The sequence below is a fragment of the Epinephelus fuscoguttatus genome, linkage group LG14, assembly GCF_011397635.1.
Source record: "Epinephelus fuscoguttatus linkage group LG14, E.fuscoguttatus.final_Chr_v1".
In the NCBI taxonomy this organism is placed as follows: domain Eukaryota; kingdom Metazoa; phylum Chordata; class Actinopteri; order Perciformes; family Serranidae; genus Epinephelus; species Epinephelus fuscoguttatus.
Genome location: NC_064765.1, coordinates 21,345,779 through 21,372,260, shown reverse-complemented (window position 1 = coordinate 21,372,260; position 26,482 = coordinate 21,345,779). Strand labels below are relative to the sequence as shown.

At 41.4% G+C, this 26,482-nt stretch overlaps 1 protein-coding gene across 6 annotated transcripts in view; it reads right to left on the bottom strand.

Moving 5' to 3' along the window:
• Window positions 1-26,482, bottom strand: part of eml1 (EMAP like 1) — a 76,837-nt gene that overhangs the window by 5,071 nt on the left and 45,284 nt on the right. For 2 of the 6 annotated variants that reach the window (XM_049595736.1, XM_049595732.1), the window contains exons 2-17: window positions 25,799-25,981; window positions 25,520-25,573; window positions 20,534-20,672; window positions 17,685-17,813; window positions 17,475-17,503; window positions 14,565-14,591; window positions 8,980-9,109; window positions 7,309-7,458; window positions 6,377-6,446; window positions 4,280-4,390; window positions 3,306-3,401; window positions 2,234-2,368; window positions 1,958-2,057; window positions 1,615-1,766; window positions 975-1,100; window positions 203-334 (exon numbers count right to left, since the gene is read on the bottom strand). In XM_049595736.1, coding sequence (XP_049451693.1) covers window positions 203-334; window positions 975-1,100; window positions 1,615-1,766; window positions 1,958-2,057; window positions 2,234-2,368; window positions 3,306-3,401; window positions 4,280-4,390; window positions 6,377-6,446; window positions 7,309-7,458; window positions 8,980-9,109; window positions 14,565-14,591; window positions 17,475-17,503; window positions 17,685-17,813; window positions 20,534-20,672; window positions 25,520-25,573; window positions 25,799-25,981 — 1,763 coding nt within the window. The remainder of the gene's footprint in view (window positions 1-202; window positions 335-974; window positions 1,101-1,614; window positions 1,767-1,957; window positions 2,058-2,233; window positions 2,369-3,305; window positions 3,402-4,279; window positions 4,391-6,376; window positions 6,447-7,308; window positions 7,459-8,979; window positions 9,110-14,564; window positions 14,592-17,474; window positions 17,504-17,684; window positions 17,814-20,533; window positions 20,673-25,519; window positions 25,574-25,798; window positions 25,982-26,482) is intronic. The other 4 variants (XM_049595734.1, XM_049595735.1, XM_049595737.1 and 1 more) reach the window with 4 other exon arrangements.

Here is a 26,482-nt window from a genome sequence, read left to right as displayed (position 1 = left end):
TTTGGTGACATCACAACTAGTTTAGAAGCCATATATGCAACATATTTCGTTTCATATTACTCTGATTGTTTTAATGTACATTTTAGTTGCTCAGTGTCTGTCTTCTCTAAAGGACCTGCTAAAACAGTGGGTGATTCATCACTTCTTGTGTGCTGTGTAATTCCCATAATTGACCCCAGGGGGCAGTGTTGACTAATCTTACCTCCATGCTCTTGGTCCAGATGAGCTGATGGGAACTTGAGTCCCACAGGCAGACCTGCCTGTCATAACCGCAGGTGAGGAACTGAGGCTTCCAGGGGTGGACAGCCAGACCCCACAGCTCATCAGTGTGACCCTGGAGAAGAGAGGAGAGGAGATTCTTCATCTGCTACAACATCACAGCCTTTCAAATGTGACCTTCACTTTGTTAAGTGCTTGGACGACTCCTTAAAGGAGCCGCAACAATTGAAAATATTCATAACTAGGTTTAAATTGGTGTGTAATCACCTGAAAGAATTGTTGTGTTTTCTTTAGCTTGGAATGAGCCCTTCAAATCTACATGCAGAGCGGGCCGTCTTCCACTGAGCCAACTGTGTTGCCCCACCATGTTTCTACAGTGGCCCAGAACAAACAAACCAAACACTGGCTCTAGAGAGTTGCTTCTGTGTCTTTACATCACCTGAACACCACTGTAGGTTCTCAGACATGCAGGAATGAGGGAAGCGGTGTATGCTAGATGCCACTTAATCCTTAACACTGTCCTTTAATGATTAATTGGTTGATCAATAGACAGAAAATTAAACTGCATCTACTCATTTCATGCAAAATACCACAGGTTGCCAGGTTCCAGCTAATACAACTGTGGTTTTGCTGCTCTTCTCAATCAAGAAAGTATCTGGCAGATTAATCACTAATAAAAATAGTTGTTAGTCACAGCCCTGCATCTTGGTACACGATGTAGATACATACAAGTGTACTGAGGCTGTTGCATCTACCTGTGTAATTGGAACGAATTCTCCATCCAAACTGCCCTGCAAGACAAAGTGCTTGGTGGTCCCGATGAGCACAGTCTCCCCTCTGCCCTCTGCTATGGTCCGGATGGGACCAAACAACTCAGGCACCTGTGGAGAAAACACAACAATCACGTAAACCATCTGTTCACCTGGAATCCAGCATTGGCCAGAATAAACATCAACCAATATTTCACTGCATAGTGTCGTCTCTACAGAGCAAATAAGACACAACAGAAACATTATTCTCATCACTATAAATATCTATGAATCTCACTGAGAGCACGATCCCATCTCGTCCTCTGTAATATTTATGATATGGTGCAGTAGTCAGAATGCACAGTCCGCCGCCTCAGGCAGGAGTGCAATTTCTGGCTAATATAAGCAACCTACTTTCAAAGAAGGAGCTGCAGCTTAACATTTTATTAAAACATTAACAGAGTGTGGTAATAGCAGGTCGGATCATTAGGATGCTGCAGAGAAGCTGAGCATAAACTCATGCATTACTGTAATTAAATCATTCCTAAAAGTACCACATGTATTTTTTATAAACTTCAATTTTTTATGTTTCAAAGCAGCACTGGAATATTTAATGTTCGTGATTCCTGCTGAACTTGTCCCTCACCTCCACTGTCTGTATCTGCTGGTAGCCGCTGTCCCACGAGATGAGCCTGCGGTCTTTCCCTCCAGACACCAGCGTGCCGTTCCTCAGCATGCACAGAGCAAAGATGCTGCCCTCGTGAGCTCCTTGGATGACGTGGCTGATACGATTAGTGCCTGCGTGACAGAGATGGGATGAGATGGATGAGCAGGTTCAGTTGGAGACAGTGGGACAGAAAGGTCGAGTGCGTGAGGAGGGCAGATTAAGAGATGGACAGACAGGCTGATCAATAGATACATCAGAGACACAAAGAGATCACATTGGACCACTTTGGTATAAATAAGGGTTGATGAATGAACGAACGTGCCTTTTCCCCACACCAAAATGTTCCCACTTGAGTCTCCTGTGATGGCGTCTCCATTTTCTGCAAAGGTCACACACAACACAAACTTGGGCTTCTCTTGTTTCTGCAAGAAACACAAGAACACACATTTTGTTTTACGGCCATTGATTATTTTTGTGTCGCTATAAATGGGATCATACATCATAACACTGACAGTCATGATTGCATTTGTGCCTCTACATCAGAGTTTATTGCTGTACAGTATTGACATAACATGTGGGGAACAGTCTGGCGTCCCACCTCAAACAGTCCTTGCTTCTTGACCAGCACGCCTTTCTCCAGGTTCCAGAAATAGAGATGGGATTTGCCGCAGGTCACCACGATGTTGCTGTCTGTTGGGTGGAAGTCTGCAGCGAACACCGACTCGTTGGAGCACTGAACAGAAACACATAAATCAAGAAACAGTGAAACTACACATGCACACTTTTAACAGAAACATAATTAGAGCAGTGTGTCAGGTTACGTCTTAACACACACACACACACACACACACACACACTATCCTAGCCTCCAAATAATGTGTCTAATTTTGAGAAAATATGTTCCTATGACTCCTGAGAGTATCAACAACTTAAATCCTTGTACCAAGGGAGCAGTTTCCTACTTTTATATTATACAAAGGCATACTGAGGTCAACACAAATGCACTAAACAGACTTTGGAGAGAGAGTTGGGTGAAGAGATAGACAATGAGATTTGGGAGGAGAGTCTTGAAAGTGTGCATAAATTTCCCCATAGATTTCCCCTCTCTGTTGTAGGTGTAAGGAGGCAGACAGACGGGACAACACATTCACTTGAGACATGTCAGAAATCGTTTACTTATTGGAAGAGTATATTTGAATGTTTCTCTAAAGCCTTTGAGAAGAACTGAGAACCTAACCCACTAGTTGCTGTCCTAGGTGCCACGAGTGTGTTACTGGCAGACAAGTATGAAAATCAGGCCGTGTCATTTGGTATGGTGGTGGCAAAGACACTCATTCTACTTATGTGGAAGTCAGACTGTGCACCAACATATGATAAGTAGAAAAGAGAGCTGATGAATATATTTAGAAAGGTTAAGGTTCGGTGAATTTGGAGCCCTGTACTCGAGTATCTCAGGGGTAGTGAAACAGTCTAACTGAGGAGCAGTAAACCCTCTATCGCTGTGTATATGTATTTTATTTTACAATGTTGAAGTCCTAGAGCTTGTTTTTAGTTTTTCTACCTGTAAAGATATTTTGTTGTTACAATGATGTACTGAGTAGTTTGAAAATCCTAAAATAAAGGTAAAAAAAACAAACAAAAAACAACCATACAAACACGCACAAACATACCTTGACCTCAGCCAGTCTGTCCTCTCTCTGCCAGTCCCAGACAGAGAGGACGTGGTCGTTGGAGTCGTCAACAACACACAGTGTGTTTCCTCCATTCTAACAGACAGAAAAAGACACAAAGTCATGTTTATCTACTGACAAAATGGGTGGTCATACTTAACCCCTGAAATCATTGTATGTTAATCAGTTACTCTGCCCATGTTAAATTTGGGAAGAAAACTTTTTCTTGCGTACCTCCACTCTGAACGAAGAATCCAAAAACACAGAAAATACTTGATGAATTGGAGTAAAAGGGGGGCATGTTTAAAACCAGCAAAACTACAGCCAAACATCAGCTTATAAACTTTTACACAACTCACACTGCAGTATAATCCACGTCCACTGAGTCAGTCGTATGCTAAGTACTTTCCAAACAGACGGCCCTTTCAGTACACTGAACTCAAAGTGAAACTTATCCAAGCTCTCTTCAAAGCCAGACTACACTGACAAAAACAGTAATTTTGCCTCACTGAACATGAGAGCTGCTGGTCTACTACTGCCTCTATCCATTAGTTTGTTATTGTGTGACTTTGGTGAATCCAAACAAACTTTTTAAAACACCAAAGTCACACAATAATACAAACAAACTGATAGAGGCAGCAGTAGACCCATGATCAGTGAGGTAAAATTAAAGTATGGAGCATACAACTGGATAACTGATACTTGGATTATACTGCACGAGTTGTGTGATAGTTTGCAAAAGGCTGTTTTGACATAGTTTTGGTTTTATTAATTGAAGTCGCTTATGACTTCAATTCATCAAGCATCGTCTCAGTTTTTGGATTTTTCGTTCAATGTGGAGGAAGCAAGAAAAACAAAATTTTCCTCACAAGCTCAGTGTAACACGGGCTGAGCAACTGATATACAAATGATCATTTGAGGGGTGAATTCTTCCTTTAACCTCATTGTTGAAAGAATCGGTGGTGTTTCCTTACCGACTTGGAGAAAGCCAGGCAGACCAGGGCTCGGTCAAAGAATCCTGCACCCAGAACATGAAGTGTGTTGAGGCTGACAGAGTCCCACACACGGACATGAGGAGCCAGCTGCTGCCAAGAACAAAATACACACATAAACACGGACACAACACCAGGAGAGGTACATCATCAGTATGATGTGATGTAAGGCTTACTGAAGCATTCCCTGAATTCAGTGAATATATAAGTGAACACAGAGGGAATGTTTTTTAACATCTGAGTCTGTTTGTTTAGGCAAGACAGGTTTATTTATGTAGCACCATTCAGAAGCAATGCAATTCAAAGTGCTCTACAGAGGCACTGAAGTACACACTGGAAAAGGTTCCTTAAATCAGAGGTTCAAGTCTGGGTGTGATCCTAGATTCATGTCTGAGCTTCAAGTCCCACATTAATAAAGTGATGCAAACACAATTTTTCCACCTCAGAAAAATACCTTAAGTATGATCATATATAAATCAAAAAGATGCTGATTCATGCCTTTATTTCAAGTTGACTTGACTGCTGTAACGCACTTTTTACTGGCACCCCAAAAAACCCACAGAGAGACTTCAGCTCATTCAAAACTCTGCAGCTCAGCAATTAACCACAACTACGTGCAGAGAGCACATCACCTCAGGTTCAGCTGCTCTGCACTTACTTCCTCTAACACTTGAATTGATTTCAAGGTCCTCATTTTATGCAAAGCCCTAAATGGCCAAGGACCAAAGTACACCTGAACTAACGCCCTTGTTAAGTACTTGCCTTCAAGAACACTGTGATCAGCAACAGCCAAATAAAATCGGGGATGCAGCTTTTGTCAATAACACTCCAAAGCTATGGATCACACTACCTGGAGATATAACTCCAGGAGATGTAACTAGTTTGCTAAATGTTTTTTAAAGAAAGCTAAAAACGTATTTATTCACTCTAGCCTTTAACTAGCAAAGACTTGGCTAATACAGGCCTGAAACTCTTTCTTTGAAGACGTCACACTGCGGCAATTCCTTTAAAATTTCTTACTTGATTTTACAATTTACAATTTTGTGATTTAAGACATATGGTTTTACTGATACTGAGCTATGATGCCTTCTCTGTACTCAATATTCATCTTATTTATTGTTTTTAACTTGTATTTAAAGTCCTTACAGGATAAGACATTAAGAAAACACTGAAACTGCATTTGAAAGAGAATAACTAGGGATGAGCGAGTACACAATTATGTGGATCTGTGTCTGTATCTGTTCCACCAACTAAGTGATCTGTATCTTTACTCGGAGTAGGTGGAGTTATTGGCAGATGTGGGTGGGGGTGAAATAAAAAGAGGGCTGGGCCTAATCAGAAGTTGTTATTTTAAGACTGAAATTGATATGGATTGATCTGAAGTTGCAATATTTATTACATATGAGAAAAGTATTTACAGAACAGCCTCAGAATTGAGCCTCAGGGCATTTTTATTGCAAGTGTAACAGAGTAAACATAGCTACCCAAATGAGGATTCTCCTTTATCACGGGTACACATCACATTTTACTCATATGATACTCGTACTCATAAAAAGTACATTATCTGTACTGAATACTCAACCCTAACATTAACAACAAGAAGTGAGAGCAAGTGAATACAAAGTTACAGATTAAACATAAGTTAGGCATCTGGTTTACTGGACAGCTGCTGTGGACAATAATGTTTGAAGCACTGATATAAATGAGTATTCAGGAACCTTGCTCCACAGGTGAGGAGTGGAGAAACTTAGAACTGCTTCACCTTGCTTGGTTTAGATCACTGAGGAAACTTGTCACAGATGATCCGAGAGGTCTGGATGTTTCATAACGTACAATCAGAGATGCATTTAGGCCTAAGATCATTCAGTGCTTTATAGAGAAGTAATAAGATTTTGAAATCTATCCTCTGACGCATGGGAATCCAGTGCTGTGACTCAAAGACCAGTGTAATGTGCTCCACTCAGAATTTTCTGAACCATCGGGGTAAACATAATTTCATACAGCAGAACTCTTCACTCCACTCACAGATCAGATGCTGAAAGCTAAAATGATGTAATATCAATAAAAGACCTCGCTTACTTTTCCATCCCAAGAGGTGCCAGCCACCTGCCCAGTTGCTATGGTGATTTTATCGGGGTGGACAGCCAAGCTGGTGAAGAGAAAGACATGAAAAAAACAGACATGAAAACAGTTAAAAACCTTTCAACATCAAAAGAGCCGTTTGAATAAAGATGAGCAACGTGCTCCGAGAACATGAAAGGAGGTTTTTACAGCTGTGAATACGATATTCACTGTAGCTACCACACGCTGTCTGTACTAATGTGAGGGGGAAATGAAACAGTTTAAGATAAATTCATACGCTTTTTGGGTATGGCGGTGTAGGAACACTCGTAGCATATGTGAAGCTTTAACACTTTGTCTTCAAAGGATTAAGAATCTGTTTGCAATCCATGCTTTGATCTGTAATCCAACGTGTTCATTAATAAATTGAACTTTTATTAACCTCCGAGCGTGATAACATAATTATGGCTGTGTCTTTTTAGCGTAACTCATCACATTACACACTTTCTCCCTTTGATGCTCGTGCACCAAATGCCTGCATGCTAACACACACAGCACTTGAGTGCACTTGTTACCTTCCCTCATTACAGTTATTTTGCACTTAGTGGGTTTAAAGAAATGAAAGCACTCTGTGAATAAACTCTGCAGACTTTAGGGGTGTAGAAAAGGTGCAAATATCAAATCTAACAGGAAAGAGAGATGAAAGGTGGATGACAGATGTGATGTGAAGCTGCAGTACATGACTGAAGCAGTGGGAGCAGCCCCTCTGGTTAGAGAGAGAGGGAGAGAGAGGGAGAGAGAGAGAGACAGACAGACAGAGAGAGAGAGAGAGAGAGAGAGAGAGAGACAGAGACAGAGACAGAGACAGTGAGTGAGTGAGTGAGTGAGTGAGTGAGTGAGTGTGTGTGTGTGTGTGTGTGTGTGTTTTATAATCCCAAAGTCTCTCTCACCATTTGATGTCATCTGTGTGCCCAGTGTAGTGTCTCTGCAGCTGCTCATCCACGTTGAACAGGACGACCACTGAGGCGATGAAGTACACGGTTTCTCCAGTGGGCAGCAAGTAAAGGTTGGAGCGACAGTCTCGACCGCGGTAACCATAACTGGACATCAAAAAGGTCAAGAAATGAAACTGGAATGATATCTAAAGTAGAGCTGAAACAAATAATCTAGTTTTAGGCAACAATGCCAAACATCCCCAGGTATAGCTTCTCACTTTACTGATTTTCGTTTTCTCTGATAATACACAAAATTTCTTTCGGTTTTTGACTGTTTTCTGATGTTTTATAGACCAAGATATGAAAGTAATTGGCAGATCAAATCAATAGTGAAAACTAGAAACCATCTTGCAATGGGATCACTCCAGCCACGATACAGCAACCTGCAACTTAAAGCAAATGTTGACCTAGGGTGTTGTTTATAAATACATACTAAAAATCTATGTATGGACAAAAAACAAAAATGGCATGGCCAAAAAATGTTTGACAGTTTCTACGTTCAGGCTTACATTCTGCGTCGCCAATTTCCAGTCTCCAAAATGTTCGTAAGCTGGTCAAAGTTTCTACCATCATGTCTGTTTTTATAGATCACAATTCTTGTTAGGGAAGTGGCCTATGCCTCTTTCAGGCCTCGTTTTGTGTCTACCACTTTGTGCGTTAAGTGGTAGTGATGGGGTGGGGAGGCCCCTTCCCTACTTCTGGCACCCTTGCTCAGACCACACCCATCTTCCAACTTCATTATGATCGCAACTACATATTTGCAAAGTTTCGTGACTCCACCTTGCATGGTTGTGACATTATCGCGTTGACATAACCTGTCCATAGCTGTGCCGGCAGCTAGCAGCTAATGGTGTTAACCTGGGGGGAACCCAATGATTCCAGAGAGGGTGTGTGACATCACTCTCTGCTCAGGACGCCATTAGGCCTACTCCACTGTATCTTTACATAGCAAACACTGGTTTGTTGCTATATTACTGTTCTGAACGTCACATGAACGTAAGAAACCACAAAAATACAATAAAATGTATCTTAACGACTCTCTCCAATATTAAAACACATGTATCTAGTTCATACTGGATTCAACATATACAAACTATGCAGCCCACGTATCTATTTCTGTGTGTGCGTGTGTTCTTCTCTCTTCTCAGATTTAATCTTTGCTTTGTCTCCCTTACGGCTTTTTTCCCGTCGGGTTTCTGCTAGACTGAACAATACACTACATTCAGTCTTTCATCAACAAATGAAAGAGAGAGAAACCACAAAATGAAACAAAATAAAAATAAAAGAGCACAAGAGGAGCTGCTGACTCGTTGCGCCTCAGCCTGCCAGCTGTGTGCAGGTTATTACTGACTGCAGGCTGCAGAGCGATGAGCCCGTCTCCGACTGCGGCAGCACCACACAGTGAAAATAAGCATCTGAGCAGATCTACTCTGACAAGCCGGGGGAGAGGAGACGACACATTTGTCAGCTTCCTCTCCCAGCTGCATCACAGGCCAATCTGGATTTACTCTCTTCAGAAGATTACTTTTCAAAACTTTCCAAATCACGAGCAGGACTGGATTTGAAACTTGTTATTTCCTCGGAAGATTCCCCCTGCAAGAAAAACTAAAAGGAAAAAAAGGATACACCCAGTCCAATTTGAGTTTGTTGCTGGGCAGCTCGGCTCTGGCCTCCAGGCAGTAGCTGTCCACCTGGTCTTTGGGCATGTACATGGTGACGGGACGGCCCTTCAAGTACATTTTCACATAACCTTCCTCTGGAAGAAGCAACAGAAAATATCAATGAGACAATGCACATGTAGAAAAACAGATTTGATTGCTGGTATGCTGTTGTGTTTAAATATATGACAAGTATGCAAAAGCACAGACATGACACTGAAGCATTATACAGTGGGTTATTATGATGTGAGTGACAAGGGTGACAATGTTGATGATTGTGTGACAAGATTAGAAGATAATGAAGAGATGTGATATGTTGATTTTTTTTTTGCTTTGAAAAGGACTCAAAGACAACAAATGACAGAATTTGCAAACACAAACGAAATAGCTTTTTAACTGACTTTATTAGTCATTTCAAATACATTCTGATGACAACAGAGAGCGCAAAATGAACTGCAAACACTTTCAAAACTCATAAATATTCGGCTCACAGCAGAGGTTAACCAACATAAAATGCAGACACAAGCAGAGCAATGGAAATGTTATGAAAAAAACAACAACACAGATCCAAGCTTAGAAAATGGGATAATGAGAAATCCTCATCAATTTAAAACATGCTAACACTGGAAAACAAATCATGCAGAAAAACATTAAGGGAACCAAAACAAACAAAACTATTAATGTCCATTTTTTTCCCAAGCCCATTCAAAGAAAAGACTAAAATATGAGGTAATAAAATGGACTTATGGGTGAGATTTTATTTAGTGATGCTAAAAAAACCTGCTATCTCTGTGCAACTTCTTTGGTATGAGACACATGAAATGTAAAGTGACAAGACAACACCATGTGGTGTTTATAATCTGATATAAAACCATGACTCTGGCTCTGTACTGACCGGCTATGACACATAAACATATGATATCTAAGTGAGTGCTGTTATTCTGTCTTCCTCAACTTGTTCAGTTAGTAACAAATCTGGAAGTACTGGCTGGGAGATTTGATGGGGCTGCGATAACTGGGTGTATCAAGGGGAGAGTACGATGACAAGCTCCCTGACTTTCTCAACTGGAGATTAAAACTCGGGGTCTTTCTGACTGGGGGCGCCTTAGCGGCAACGCCCTTTCTGGCCATGACTGCCTTGCTGCTTTCTGACGTCTGATGGGGGCTGGTGGCTGAACGGGTTGTTACAGACGAAGCCGCAGAGCTGCTGCTGGTCCCCGTCCTTTTGGCAGAGCGGCTGAGGTAAATCTGTACTGTGACTATAATGAAGACGGGGACAAAGCAGAGGAGCCAAGGAGTGGTGGAGGTTGTCGGGGCCAGTTGGGTGGGGATGGGGGTCAAATGGGGATGAGCAGGGCGAAGGAGCAAGAAACGTAAAGGGTGGAGGAGGTGGGTAAAATAAGTTAGACAGATGTAATGGCTGTTTTTTTTAATATAACACTTAGTAAAAGCATCATAAAATTGGCAAAACACAAACTATCAAAAGGGAAGTAGGAAAACTGCCTCCTATTATTAACCAATGACATGTTGATTGCTATCATCAAACACTGGGATCTTATCTTGAAGCAGTAGTTAAGAAGTTTGGAGTTTTTCTAACTGTCTCAGCAGTGAAATCCTGCCTCACTGATATAAATCATTGATTTGAGACCTAAACGTCTGGACTAAGGTTAACCCAAGGGTTACAAGATAATAAATAAGGCAGGAGACAAGAGAAATAATGTTTTGATGAACAAATTCATTGTTGATTCAAGCTAACTAGTGAAATTTAAACTCTCTTAGTCAGCTGAACACGCAAAAACATGAAATTTGCCAAGGCAGCGTACAATCCAACATACACGGAGATTTAAATTTCCAATAATAATGACTTACTAATAAATAGATAATTTTTTTAGTTTTTAGGTTTCTTTCAAGAAAATTCCCATTTTCTCTATAATGCCAAATTACACTGTCTGGTCCAGGAAATCAATTATATTTTGTTTTGTCTTGTGAAATACTGCTGAGAGGTTTAGGGGACAAAACTAGTCCTTAAATAAACTCTTCCCATTCCCAACATACAGTATAGGCCAAAAGTTTGGACACACCTTCTCATTCAATGCGTTTTCTTTATTTTCATGACTATTTACATTGTAGATTCTCACTGAAGGCATCAAAACTATGAATGAACACATGTGGAGTTATGTACTTAACAAAAAAAGGTGAAATAACTGAAAACATGTTTTATATTCTAGTTTCTTCAAAATAGCCACCCTTTGCTCTGATTACTGCTTTGCACACTCTTGGCATTCTCTCCATGAGCTTCAAGAGGTAGTCACCTGAAATGGTTTCCACTTCACAGGTGTGCCTTATCAGGGTTAATTAGTGGAATTTCTTGCTTTATCAATGGGGTTGGGACCATCAGTTGTGTTGTGCAGAAGTCAGGTTAATACACAGCCGACAGCCCTATTGGACAACTGTTAAAATTCATATTATGGCAAGAACCAATCAGCTAACTAAAGAAAAACCAGTGGCCATCATTACTTTAAGAAATGAAGGTCAGTCAGTCCGGAAAATTGCAAAAACTTTCAATGTGTCCCCAAGTGGAGTCGCAAAAACCATCCAGCGCTACAACGAAACTGGCACACATGAGGACCGACCCAGGAAAGGAAGACCAAGAGTCACCTCTGCTTCTGAGGATAAGTTCATCCGAGTCACCAGCCTCAGAAATGGCAAGTTAACAGCAGCTCAGATCAGAGACCAGATGAATGCCACACAGAGTTCTAGCAGCAGACCCATCTCTAGAACAACTGTTAAGAGGAGACTGTGCGAATCAGGCCTTCATGGTCAAATAGCTGCTAGGAAACCACTGCTATGGAGAGGCAACAAGCAGAAGAGATTTGTTTGGGCCAAGAAACACAAGGAATGGACATTAGACCAGTGGAAATCTGTGCTTTGGTCTGATGAGTCCAAATTTGAGATCTTTGGTTCCAACCGCCGTGTCTTTGTGAGACGCAGAAAAGGTGAACGGATGGATTCCACATGCCTGGTTCCCACTGTGAAGCATGGAGGAGGAGGTGTGATGGTGTGGGGGTGTTTTGCTGGTGACACTGTTGGGGATTTATTCAAAATTGAAGCCACACTGAACCAGCATGGCTACCTCAGCATCCTGCAGCGACATGCCATCCCATCCGGTTTGCGTTTAGTTGGACGATCATTTATTCTTCAACAGGACAATGACCCCAAACACACCTCCAGGCTGTGTAAGGGCTATTTGACCAAGAAGGAGAGTGATGGAGTGCTGCGGCAGATGACCTGGCCTCCACAGTCACCGGACCTGAACCCAATTGAGATGGTTTGGGGTGAGCTGGACCGCAGAGTGAAGGCAAAGGGGCCAACAAGTGCTAAACACCTCTGGGAACTCCTTCGAGACTGTTGGAAAACCATTTCAGGTGACTACCTCTTGAAGCTCATGGAGAGAATGCCAAGAGTGTGCAAAGCAGTAATCAGAGCAAAGGGTGGCTATTTTGAAGAAACTAAAATATAAAACATGTTTTCAGTTATTTCACCTTTTTTTGTTAAGTACATAACTCCACATGTGTTCATTCATAGTTTTGATGCCTTCAGTGAGAATCTACAATGTAAATAGTCATGAAAATAAAGAAAAATAAAGAAAACGCATTGAATGAGAAGGTGTGTCCAAACTTTTGGCCTGTACTGTATACTGTTGATGTGCTGTGGTGAGGGGACACAAGCAGACACTGCCTCATTTTTAGGTGTCAGAACCTCTGGTCCAGATACTTTCAAGGGTAAAATGTCAAGATTATCTTAAAGGATTAAAGGAATAATTCACAACCCAAATGATCATTTGTGTATCCGTTATTCACCTCATATTATGTTGAATTCATGAGGAATACCAGCTTTTCTTGAATGCCTCTGGTGAACGAAGAAACCAAAAACTGAGAAAATTCTTGGATAATTAAAGAAACGGGGGTCTCTTTTTAAAAACAGCAAAACAATATAAAAAATTTCCGTTTACAAACTCTTACACAACTTGTGCAGTATATTCCAAGTCTCACTGATCCAGTCGTATGCTCAGTACTTCTCAAACAGACAGCCCTTTTCGATGGGGAACTCAACTAAAATTTAAACTAATCTATGTTCTCTTTAAAGCCAGACTCTGTTGACAAAAACAAATTTTACCTCGCTGCCAGTCTACCACTGCCTCGATCAGTTAGTTTGTGTATTGTGTGACTTTGGTGAATTTGAACAAACCCTTTAAAACACCGAAGTAACCCAATAACAAGAACTTACTGATCAGGGCAGCAGTAGACCAGCAGCTAATGTGTTCAGCGAGGTAAAATTACTGTTTTTGTCAATGGAGTCTGGCTCTGAAGAGAGCATAGATAAGTTTCACTTTCCGTTTAGCTCCCAGCAGAAAGGTTTGTTGGCTGCACGAGTTGTAACCAATAACATATACACAGATGTTCCAATATAGTTTTACTTGAGTTTAATCCAGTCTCGTATGACTTTAATACATCAAAAATGTTCTATTTTTGGATTCTTGGTTCACCATGGAGACATGAGAGAACAACAAAGTTTTCTTTCTCTTTCTTTTCAAACTTTTTCAACATAACACAGGGTGAGTAAGTGATTTATAAATGGTCATTTATAGGGCTGAAGTACCCGTGTAACCATCCTGTAACAATGATGGCTAAACAGTAATATATATGAGGAAATGAGCTTTAATTCCAGTCTCATTTAAACTCCTGGCAGCTTTGTAAATACTCTGCTGAGGGAGACTACACACAAAAAGACGACACTTCAGGCCATGTGAGAAAACTACAAGCAGCAAAATCAAACAGACTTCAATAGGAACTACCCAAAAAAGGAACTGAATGTGTTTGTAATGCAAATATTCATTTTTAGAGCAGGAAGATAATAAGAGTAGCGGCAATCTACTTTGCTCTGAGCTGCAGCAAGGAATCTCAGAACAGAGGATTTAAGTGTTCGCAGGAAAACTCAAAGCGACTGCGATGAAGCGTGTGTCAGAAATCTTTGTGTTGTTACTATGGTGACAGAGACTAAATGCCTACCAGCAAAAAGTGAGGCTGTGAGCAAACACACACACGTTTGGTGAAGCAGCAGCTTCGTCTGCAGTTAAACAAGTGTGGAGACACACAAGTGCAAACACTGCAAACACACTCTGACGCAGCTCTCAGTGGAGGTTAGGTAGGATGTATGCATGTGTGTGTGTGTTAGTTAAGTCTAAGAACAATAAAGGGATTGTAACTTTTACACACACACACACACACACACACTTTGTCAACCCACTCCTGCCCCCGTCTGGACAGCTCTCTGATCACTGCACCAAAGGGAATCTCTAAAGTTTCTGATATCACCAGAAAGTTCTGGAAGAAAAATCCAAACAGGATATGAGTTAGAATTTCAAAATTAAAGTCCTGATTTCTTTCTTTGCCTCTGCACTGCAGCTCAGAGCATGTGCAGAGATCAAAATGCAGTGTCCAGAGAGCTGTGTAGGCTGAGGGCTTTAGGCGAGGGGAGGGGGGGGGAGCCTACCTTTGCAGTGGGTCACACGTCGCATCCCTTGTAAAGGTCACAGAGAAAGACACAAGCACCAGGTGAAGGGTGGCATGGCTTCCTCACTTCCTGGTCTGTCCTAATATGAGTGCACTTCCTGTTTCCTGGTGTTAAGGAACAGCAGCTTCTGTCCTTAATGTTCTTAATAAATCAGCGCTCCTTCCTTAATGGTTTAAATTAATCACTGCTCATTTCTGTGTGACAGTGTCCCACCCTCTGCTCCTCGGATGTGACTTGCTTACTTCCCTTTTTAAAAAATAAACTGTTGTTTCTGACTAGTACAAAAGTAAAAAAACAAACAAACAAACACATGTGCTGGCACTTGCAGCACAGTTTGTTGTATCAAACGAGCCATGTTGCATCTAATCACATCATGTATTGCAGGTAAGCATTATATTGGCAGAATTTACAGCTGCAATTATCATTTGTATTGGTTAACTGTCGCCTAGTGGCAGTTTATGTCCATGGTGGTACCCTGATGGTGCCGTTTTGCAGGAGATTATTTGTCTGTAATTAATTCAAATGTTCAATAAGTGGTGCACAGCAGTAATAATTAACCCTGTGGCTCATTTTCTACTAACAATCAGCATCTTCCACCAGGTAGAAGCAGCCTTGTAAAGACTGTAAACAGGCTACATGTGCATGATGATTAACATTTCTACCTCACAATCTAATGGTTACAGTTTGCAAATCCAAAGAACACCTCATTATTTGCAGTAGTTGGACCTCAAACTAAAAAAAATACTAAAGGTACAGTGTTGTTAGACAGAGTGGTTCAGCAGTACACTCACACCATTTTAACTTCTCAAAATGCATCTGCCTCTCTAGTTAGGCTTTGTTAGGGTTCAGCCTAAACTGAAGAGAGATGGAGCCAGGTGTGTAAACCAAATGAAAAACAGCGGTTCCATTTACACAAAAATCAATAGCATGCTGGAGATGGAGCTTCTGATCAATACTCCTTTCATTTCATATTCACTCCCATTGTCTTGTTACCTCGTGTTTCCTCCTTTGTGTTAAAGAACAAACTGTGTGTGAGATGATCCACTTGTCTTGTACATACTGTAGCTCTGGATACATGTAACTCAAATCTTAATGTGTGGCTCCTCCTGTGATTCTTTAACTCTTCATTATGTTTTGTAAATATCTCCTAGCTCATGAATATCACGTAAACTATTGAGAAGATGTGCCAGAAAAATATGAAAAATCATGAGCTAACACTGGTCGGAGGGCGCTTTGCTCAGATAAAGACAGCTACCACAAAATAAAGGGACATTCCAGTATTCTGTAACATGGGTCTTTTTATTATTGTAGCCATAATAACTTTGGGTGTTGCTAACTTTGCACTCGCCACCTATGTTGTAAAGATTTGAGAAATGCTCACTATTAAGACAAAAACCTAACGTGTATCAAACTTCCTTAAGCTTTGCAAATATATTTCAGTTTTATAAATGTTAGGCTAGTTTGGTTAGCTGTAAATTTGAAGAGCTCTGGGCGGCTCATTTTGCAGTGAGGACTCCACGTTATTTGGGATTCCTGTGGGATTTCTGCAGGGTGGGAGTCAATTTCAGTGTTCATCTCTCAACTGGGACGGGACAGGAAGAAAGTCGATGGGAGTGGGCAGGGTTTTATATATACATATGCATTTCTAATGTGAATAAACATTATTTCAGACTGGTCTCACTCCCAGAACATCAAAATACACCAGTGTCACTATAACGATGTCGGGGGCATTGTTTAGCATCTGTGTGAGACGCAGCAGGCTTTCCACCAACTCCAACATAAACCCATCCCATTATTAGAAGTTAGTAGTTTCAAGAGTGCGAATGTCTGCTCAGGTGGATGGGTCCAACAAACTCACACTATGACCCAGGGGAGTGCTGTTTGAGACCATCAAACAACAACACTGGCTGCACCATTTGTGCCACTCAGAGCCAGATGTTTTTTAACTACATAATGCTGCCTTTCCATCCCCATTCAAGCCACTGAAAGCCACATGTTTTGTTGCGACACACTGCTGCCTTTTTAGCTGTGTTTGTGGCACTCAAAGCCAAGAGTTTTTTAAGCAACATAAACAATCTTTTCCTGACCGTGACCGAGTAGTTTTGTTGACTAACCCTAACCACTGACCCCTTCTTACTTGCTTCAAGACGTAACACAAAAAAGCTGCTCCCTGGTGTCATTTTAGTAACACTGAGGGCTTGTGCCAAATATGACGAATAAGGATGAGATCATGTTGGCTATTTTCTTTTTGTTTGTTTTAAGGCAATGGGATGGAACAGGATGAGTCACTCCTCTGGGATTAGGACAAGACAGGATTATTTTTGTGGAAGATAGATGGGAAAAGAGTGAAAATCCACTCCTGTGTCACCCTCTACTCCACGTCTCCTCAGTCACTAGGTTGTGAGTGCAAAGTTTTGATGACCCATCCTCAAAATGGTCACAATTTTGAGACCAAACAGAAAGATATCAGAATTTAATGAGATTCAAATGAAAAAAACGTACACTGTACACAACTAAAATTTAACTTAAACTGCGCAGAAGGAGCTTATTAAAAACAAAACATGAACAGAAGTTTGGATGTGAGGATGTATTAATGGATGAAGTAGACTGGAGTTTTGTGAAGGAATGGATTATGGGAAGGATGAATGTTTAAGACACAACATCATGTAGAGTGTAGCCTCAGTGGCCCTCTGTGTGCAGAAAACAGCTCAAGGCACTGTCTAAAATTATAGATGACATCAATGTTTGTCTCGTTTTGGGAATATACAAACTTCATTCTGACGGGACTGCACTGACCTTTAACTGACACAGGGAGCCACTGAGCATGTGGTGTGTAATGTCTCTCAGTGGGTTGTATCATAGCATGAAACTATCTCTCTATCTTCTTACCTGCATTGAACACTGGATCCCTCTGTTTGCTGCAAAGTAGATGAGTAAACAGACAGCTGTCATTCCCGCCTCCAGATAAACCATTGTATGTTTCTGATTTAAAAGAGCTTCATAAGGAGATCAGCTTCTTTTTTGGTGTGTCAAACTACAAAGGTGAATGTGTGAGCCACTAAATGGAGAAAGCTGATACAGCCGTGACCTCAGTGATACCTGTCACTTCTTTTGCCGCTGGAATTGCTGCCGGTGGATCCAGCACGAGTTCGATTGCCCTTGGAGTCGCCTGAATCTTTCCGCGTGAGAGTTCCCACATGTTCGTTTGAGTTGGCTCTCCTCACAGTGCTGCGGTGAGAAGAAGGGAGGTGGCCAGAGGCAGAAAGAGACAGGAAATAAATAGGTCATAAAAGTACCTGACGCTGCTTTCCTAAAACTGCCCTCTGGTAAAGTTTTCATCTAAGGAAGAGCTTTATTTCATGATTCAGCTCATTTAAAAAAAAAAAGTCTTAAACTTATGACTCTTTGCAGCAGTTTGCACCAAACCAAAGAGAAACAAAGAATTGTGGATATTTGTTGTTCCCCTACACTTGTCCACTCTGTTGATCATAACTACAATGACTGTACAGACCTGTGCTAATCTGCATACTGGCGCTGCAGACAGCCTGCCTGTTTGTAACAATGAAAAGGCTCCATCAGCAATCCAATGGCCAGTAGGCCCAGTCACCTAATCCACCCTATGGGAGAAAAGTCTATTCAAACCCTAAAACTGGCCAGTGGCTGTTATCCCTTCTGGAGAGCCTGTGTGTGTTTGTTCAGTAAAGAGCAGAACAGAACAGAAAAAAGAGAGAGCCAGAGAGAGAAACTGTTGTTTGCTGTGTGATCCCATGAGGAATCATAGTAATTGGGCCACGGGGCATTGGGGCAGGCTGTTGTGTGTGTGCCAACACTGATGGGATTGTGACCAATCTGCAGTTTAGACTAATCCCACACACAGACGGAAAACAACACAAACAAAGAACGATGATTTAAAACAACAAACAGTATAATATTGGCAATGAGAGAAATGTTACAGTGTTGGAATTATCATGCAACTTAATGATGATTTAGGAACTAACAAAACATAAACTGTTAGTATGCATCAGCACTATGACACAGCCATGATGTTATATCGTGACCGGTGACAGACTGTCACTTGGCGATCCTCTCACCTGAGCGGCAGGTAGAGGATTCTGGAAGGGCGAGACAGAGAGGACAGACTGGACAGATTGGCAGGACATCACATTGTAGGTGGACAGAACATTAACAGGATATAACATCATGGTTGGGAAGGACATCAGAGAGACAGTGCAAGGTGGACATGCAAGACAGGAGAGATGGGAAAGAGTCAACACGATACGCAAAGACAAACAGAGGAGACGACTACTGACGTCACTCAAGCTAATATCTATCTTACAGTGTTAAAGGTCCCATATTATGAATAACCCTGTATTTACCGTCTGTCTGACACGCTCCATTTAGCACCTGTCTCTCTAAGTCCCACTCCTGAAAATCCCAGTATACTCTGATTGGTCAGAGGTTCCTAGCCTTTCATATTGTCTCTGCACTGTCACTGCAGCCGAAGACGTGACATTGTGACATCACAACTTCACAGGCGTCATTTAAAATATAGACTTTGTGCATTTCTCTGTAGATTGAGCGTTTTAACACTTTCGCTGCAGTTATGTAGCACCTTTTCCTGACTGTTTTAAAATAAAAAAAAGACAATATGGGACCTTTAAATCTACACTAATTAAAAATGTAGGAGGTTTCTAAGAAGGGGACTGTGGATTTTTACAGTTTAATGTCAAGAAGGTGACCCTAACATTTTGAACATTCTGTTTCAGTCAGAATTAAGCCCCCTCCAATTTAGCGCAGCAGCAGGAAAAGTACTTCATTAGCTTCATTTCAATCCATCAGACACTGAGATCATGTGCTGGGTGTGCAAACAGCCTGGAGGGCATTAAAAACTTGGACAGAATGCGTATTTAATTGGCTCATTCCAGTATTTTTTACAGTCAAAACATCCAAATTTGTCAACTTAAAAAGGTCAATATATAAATAAGATAATGAAGAATATGGTATCCCTCTACTAGAGCTTGTTCTAGGCGTCACCCAGCCTGACATTTCAAACACAGGCCCAAAGTTCAAAAAATCATAAAGTAAAAGAGTCAATTAAGGTTGAAGCACAAGAAAACTCCAGGAACAACAAGGACAAACACAAGGCCAAATCAAATTTCCTGCACTGATACAATCTTTCTTTGTGTTCCTATCAACCATCTCCAAACTGCTTACATTTCAACCTGCAGAGCAATTTTTTTAACTGTCCTCTCCAGTAAACCCTAACGTGAGAGTCAGCAAGCATTACATTTTTCTATTTCTGTATTGGAAAACATCCCCGAGGCAGAAATAAAACTACACACGAAAAATCAAGCAAACAATGCCACAGGGGAGTTCACAGCTGTTTGGACTGGAGCTGGTCCCTGCCGTGTGCTGCTGAGCTTCATCTGATTATGGTAATGTCATCCAGAGACGGGAAAAGGCTATTGTTCCCCTGACAGACAAGATTGATAACCTGTGCTCCCAAATGCATGTTTAAAAACACACACACACACACACACACACACACACACACACACACACACACACACACACACACACACACACAACAGGGATGCAGAGATGACAATACTGCTTTCTGTTTATCAGCCCTGTTAAATGTCAGTCGCTTTGGCTGATAAAAAGCCAGATACTGTATGTGAAGATGTATGGCTCCAATGATCTGACATGGCACAGACAGAGACAACTGAAAAATGTCTCGAGACAAATTAAATGTCTGGAGAGAAAGACGTGATACATGCAAGACCTCACAACCTGACCTATCTGGATTTAACACATTTAGAACAGTGTTAACAAGGCCTGACGGTTCAGTAAAGAAACAATGCACTACAAACACTTTAACACTCGACTTAGTAGTGAAAAAAAGTGAAGACCTCCTTAAAAGTCTAAATAATTTTCCTTTTCTTTACCTCTTGCTGGCCGGTGCGTTGCTGTCCTTCCTGGACCCAGATCCAGACGGGGAGGGCAGAGTGCTGCTGCCTTTCTTTGGTAGGATGGTCCCGTTGTTAACTGTGGGCCGTAATGGCAGGGTGGCGATCATTGGCCTGGCTGGAAGAAAAAAAGGATGACAACAATATATTCAGAAAAAGAAGCTGGATACAAGACTAGTACCAGAGTCAGCTGCTGCTGTGGTGTCATTAGAGTAACATCTGCATTTCCTGGTGTTTAATTATCTTGATAATTAGTGAAATTGAGCAAAAATCTACAAAACTTTATTTAAATACTGCGGCATCCCAGGAGGGCACAGAGGGTGTATTGGAAAACCTCCCAGCATGCAACGGGGTAACAGGTTTATGAAGATCACTCTGTTAATGCAACATTGTACAACATCACTGGTTTTAGTGATAGCCAAGGTCAAATTACTGCTTTTCTAAATTAAAATGTGTCTGAAAATACACATAAGCATGAATCCAACATGTTAGCAGCGAAGATGAATTGGCCTATTCATAAAACCTATTTAATGTACAGTACACAACATTAATGAGAGGCTATCTGTTTAATTCTTGTGCAATCATGTGTGCTAGCTAACGCTAAAACACCGTGCAGCACCTATCAATCAACTGTGAGGTGAGCTAATTTACATACTATTTAAACTTATCGGGCAACTGGCTGCATTATTATTATAAGTCTGTGGATATTCTTGTGAGCCACAATGATTGTTTTGTAATTATTCTGACAAAAGACTCAGAAACTACCGGTGAGAGTGAAGCAATTGAGGCTAAGGCACCTCGCCATGCTACAACTGCTGCTGACTTAGCAGCTACAATCAACAAGAAAAGACATGAAAACATTTAGAGAATCATCTCAACTCAGCATTATATGTTACATGTATCAGTGGGTTCCTGCTCTGTCTCTCTTTGAATTAAGGGCTCCTTAGCCTGAAAACTGTTGAAGACCTCTGTTCTAATGTGTTCCCACTGCTCCTACAGTTCATCTCTTCTTATTTACATGAGTATTACGAGTCCATGTGAATATGGTTTAACTGTGAGTCAACTGTGAGTCATTAACTGTGAGTCATGGACTGTATACAAAGGTGGACAATGTGTCTCCATGTCCTCCCACTGTACAAAAATTAAGCCAAAATATCTTGGATACAGCAGCCGCCATCTTCATCATTTGGAGCCAGAGTCTGCGTAATAGCATCCAATGACCCAATCCCAAGCAGCGCCACTGATTGCGAGCACACCGGTTGGCACATAAAGCTGCCAATTATGATGTCACACCCTGTTTTAAAAGCATCAAATAACCAGTTCAAACCAAACTTATCACACAAACAATCACTGTTACTACCTACTACCATACTTTGATGTTTTAGTTTGGCCCATGTCCCATCCAATAACATAAAGGGGACGGGGTTTGGACTTGGCTGGATGGACTTGCATAGCGTCTTTCTAGTCTTCCATCCACTTAAAGTGATTTTACACTATTTGTCACATTCACCCACTTACACACATTTATTCACTGGTGGCCGAGGCCATACAATGTGCCACCTGCTCATCAGTTAACCACTAACATGGGGCAATTTGGGGTCCAGTGTCTTGCCCAAGGACACTTCGACATTTGACTAGAGGAACCAGAGATCAAACTCCCGATCTTCCAATTTGTGGTCAAGCCACAGTGCTATTACCTATACTGCAGCCAGCCACCAGGGGGCGATCGAGATGGTTTGGCTTCACTTTTGGGTGGCTGTCAATTCGCCCATCTTTATATACGGCCATTTGTCATTACATTTTTGAATTAAAAAATGGTCATAATTACCACAATGATCACATTAAAGTAATTTTTAAATCGCAAACAAACATTATTAACTTTGTGTTTTTATCTAATTGAGTGTGGAATAGGAGACGCTCTCTCTTTGCTGTTGTTTAATGCAGTGATAACGTAATTAAAAACTTAAATTAAACTGCACTGCTTAAACACACCCTCTGCAACGCTATCATGCTGTTCAGTAAGTGTTCAAAGAGACATGAAATAATTGCACAGAGTAAAAGTAGAGACAGCACAATAGATCCTACACAAAAGAAATCCTAAATGTAATTCAAATATTAATGAACAAAATTTATCATAATTGATCATATTGTTCTGTTTTGATCACTTTTCTGTACAGATGATGTGTTTACAAATCATTGGCAGGAGGTGGTTTGACAGCACAAAAGGGACATGCACACACACACACACACATACACACACGCAGCACATGCCAGCAAGCCCAGAATAACAAATCCAAGCTGCTGCTTTATCTGCAGTGATAAATATTTAATAGACCCCGTTTCATCCAGCAGACACACACATACACACACGCACAGAGGCCTACACACACACACACACACACACACACACACACACACACACACACACAGGCCTACACACACACATTGCTCTGTTATCTTTAATGTAGTAATTACGCAGCAGGGGCAAACTGAGGTTGTAATTTTGTTAGCATGTTAAAGAAGACGAATGTGTGTGTTTCTGAGTGTGTGTCTGTATGCAGCCTGCATGCATGCGTTGTGCTTCCTGAAACAGATCATCGTGCTTCAGCAGAGGGGAGCAAGCTGCGGACTCCCTGCAGCTAAAAGTGGAGAACAATAAGGGAAAGCAGCTCTGAGTCTGAGTCATCCTCCAGCTCCCAAATCAAACTGAAACTCCATCCGTCCACAGTCACTCTGGAGACCCAAACTGGCAGCGGCTCCGAATCATAATCTGTTCCTGTTTCATCACTGTGATGCACATTTGAAGACATAAAAAGGCATGAAGTGTAGCTGATTTCACATGCAGACTTCATCAGCCTCGTGGGTGAGAATGCTATAAAAGAGACAAATTGTCCAGAAACACACCTCAGCTGAGAATCGACACATGCAGACAAAGTTACGCAATAAACACAGAAAAGGCCTGGCTACTTTTTTTTTACTTTGTTAAGTCAGCTTCCTACATTTGTCACAGTGATGTTACTGAAGGAACAGATGAGATCATGCTGCATGTGATATCCAGACGTACATGTACTAATTCTATTTCATGCTACTTCTACTCTGCTATCTCAGGGGGAATACTGTACTTTTTTCCACTACATTAACTTGACACTTAAAGTTACAGGAAGAAATAGAAGAATAAAACAAAGGGAATAAAACAACACACATCGGCAGTGGCTCATTCTTGTTTAATGGGGAAATTAATTTTAGGGGCTAAGTGTCCTTGAACAGTGTCCATGTTGTGACAGTTCATTGATAACTTTATCATCTAGTCACTAAGAAAAAAATGATCAGATGTTTCTGCAAACCACAGATACGTTATATATGTATGTTATTATGTAGTGGGCTCCTTAAAACTTAACATTTCAACAACGCTGTGGTTAATGTGTGTTTGAAGAATTCCCTCTGTCTCCTCTGACCGTCGCTGTCTCACGGCCTGCTCCTGCTTATTGTACACTCTATATAAACCGCCCGGACGCACAGGGCGCACTGAATACAGCCAGGTATGAGGAGGAAGCGTCAGAGGGCCGCAATTCGTGTTATTCTATCTCAACCAATCCTCCAAACATTACTGACTGACCCGATGAGTGATTGCCCATGTGAGTCCACTTTTATTGTCTTGTTTGGGAATAAGGAGGCTGATTTTTTTCTTTGAATCTAGTGTGTCTGTTATGTGTCACACTGGCACGCTGCCAGCTTTGTGTGCCACGTCACCATTTATTCATTTTGTTCAGTTGTTCGTGACCCGGGACACTCGCTGTGTTATTTTATGACTATTCATGTTGCTTAGTGTAGAAAACATTAGCAGTCATCTGAAGTTGATCTCCTTTGAATTAATATTCAAAAATCACTGCAATTGTTGCCTATTAATGCAGTTTTAGCACCTTGTTTCCAGCCTTTAAATACTGTATTGTGACCATTGTTTCATGTTAATGTCATTTATTTGTGCCATTAAGGCCACATGAATGGTGAATGCCTTTTGATTTCATCCTCTTTTTTTCTAATGTCTTTCAGAAATCATTTGTCAGTCAAATCAATCATCAATCATCATTGCCTGTTACACCTGTTACCTGTGGACAACAACATCATTCATTTGCCTGTGCTTTAAAATTAACTTTAAAATGAACTTGAAACTCTGGACTCTGCCTGTGTTTGTCTATAAGTGATGACACTGAGTGGGATTCAAGTTACCCAGCCAAAGCAAATTGTTTTCAGTGTGGTTAGGGCTAGGTCCACTTGGTTATGGTTCTGGAAAGATCATGTTTTAGCTTAGAATACCTGATTTTGGAAGCACAATCCCCACTAGAAAAGCAGTGATGTCTCAGTAGAAAACACTTTTTGTGGCACTATCTCTGCTAGAAAAAGAGCACCAGGGTGCTAAAAAAACACCCATGTTTGATGCCTAAAAAGCTGCTGGAAACACAGCACTGACTCACTATATTACAACTGGTTAAGTTGTTTGTTGGTCTACACACTCTTGCAGCTTGGCAGGCATCGTGTCTTAACCTGCCATCCACCATCCCCTCCACATCCTGATAACAAAGTTAACTCGTATACAAGTCACTTCAGAAACACTAATATGATACATATGAGGCGTGCAAATGTAACGTATCTGTGGTTTGCAGGAATGTACAATGCCAACATTTTCTTTTGGCGACTGGGCTGTAACTTTAATTATCAGTGAGTCCTTGGTCAATACACACAACAGACATAAACTTCCCCCTGATTAACAATACATCTGTTTCCATCTGTGTCTTCAGACTCAGTGCGTTGACCTCAGGCAGTGCATTACTGACAGTAACTGTGTGCTTCCTGGTGAAATACTACTACTGTATACCACATAGTACTGGCAGGCAGTGATTGAAATGTGCTTTTGGTAAACACAACACCGAGCCTGGTTAGTGCAGACAGACTTCACAGTCAGCCTACCTGGCTTCCCAACATTGCTGTCTGCTGAGGGAGACTTTCTCATCAAAGCAGGGTCTATACACATGACGCACAACACGTTTAACGACATGACAGATGCCAGGAGGAGAGAGGACAGGAGGGAGAGAAAAAGGAAGGAAATACGCAGGGTTTAAAGGGAAGGAGACATTATTAGGAAAGAAAGAGAACAAACTGGAAAGGGAGAAAAAGTTGCAGACCCTGTTGCTCGACATCTCAGGAGAAGTAACTGATAAACCCATGAAAGATGTGTACGTATGTTACCTTTGGTAGGTCCTCTGCGTGACCCCATGGCCTGCTGCTCCTCGGACGCATTGAGCCTGCGCACCACATCGGCCAGAGCAGACTTCAGCAGCTGAATTTCATCCTCCTGCATCTGGACCCTCTGCTCCAGGGAGGCGATGCGGTCGGTAACCTCCATGCTGCTAGCTGCCGACGCACTGTCATCTGAGGAAACACAGGGAGCTCACGTTAGAGATCTGAACATGTGTCACAACGCTGGCATATAGTTGCCTTTTACATAATATCAAATATATTAAGTCAGTTAGTGCTGTCAGTGTATAGTTCAACTTTTTAAGAAATATGCTTATTCAATTTTTTGTCACAAATTAGAGGGGAAAACTTCGATATGAAACCAGAGTTAGAAGATGGTTAGCTTAGCTTAACATAAAACAGTTAAACACTTGTATCCTTTTCAAGGCTCTTTCATGATCAAACAAGGAAAATGAACTCAAGAGTGACGATCTCCACCAGGCTGCCGCCAGAGTTGATCAATGTCCCTCTAGACAATACACGCTGCAGAGCTGCACCCAGTTAAATTGTCCTTCCTGTCTCCCTTACAGTCAAGATGGCAGCGAAGATAACAAACTGGCTTTTTTCCATTTTGTATTGTGCCTAACTTTAGTGGATCATGACGTATCGGGCATGAAATTAATCTGCAGATGCTCT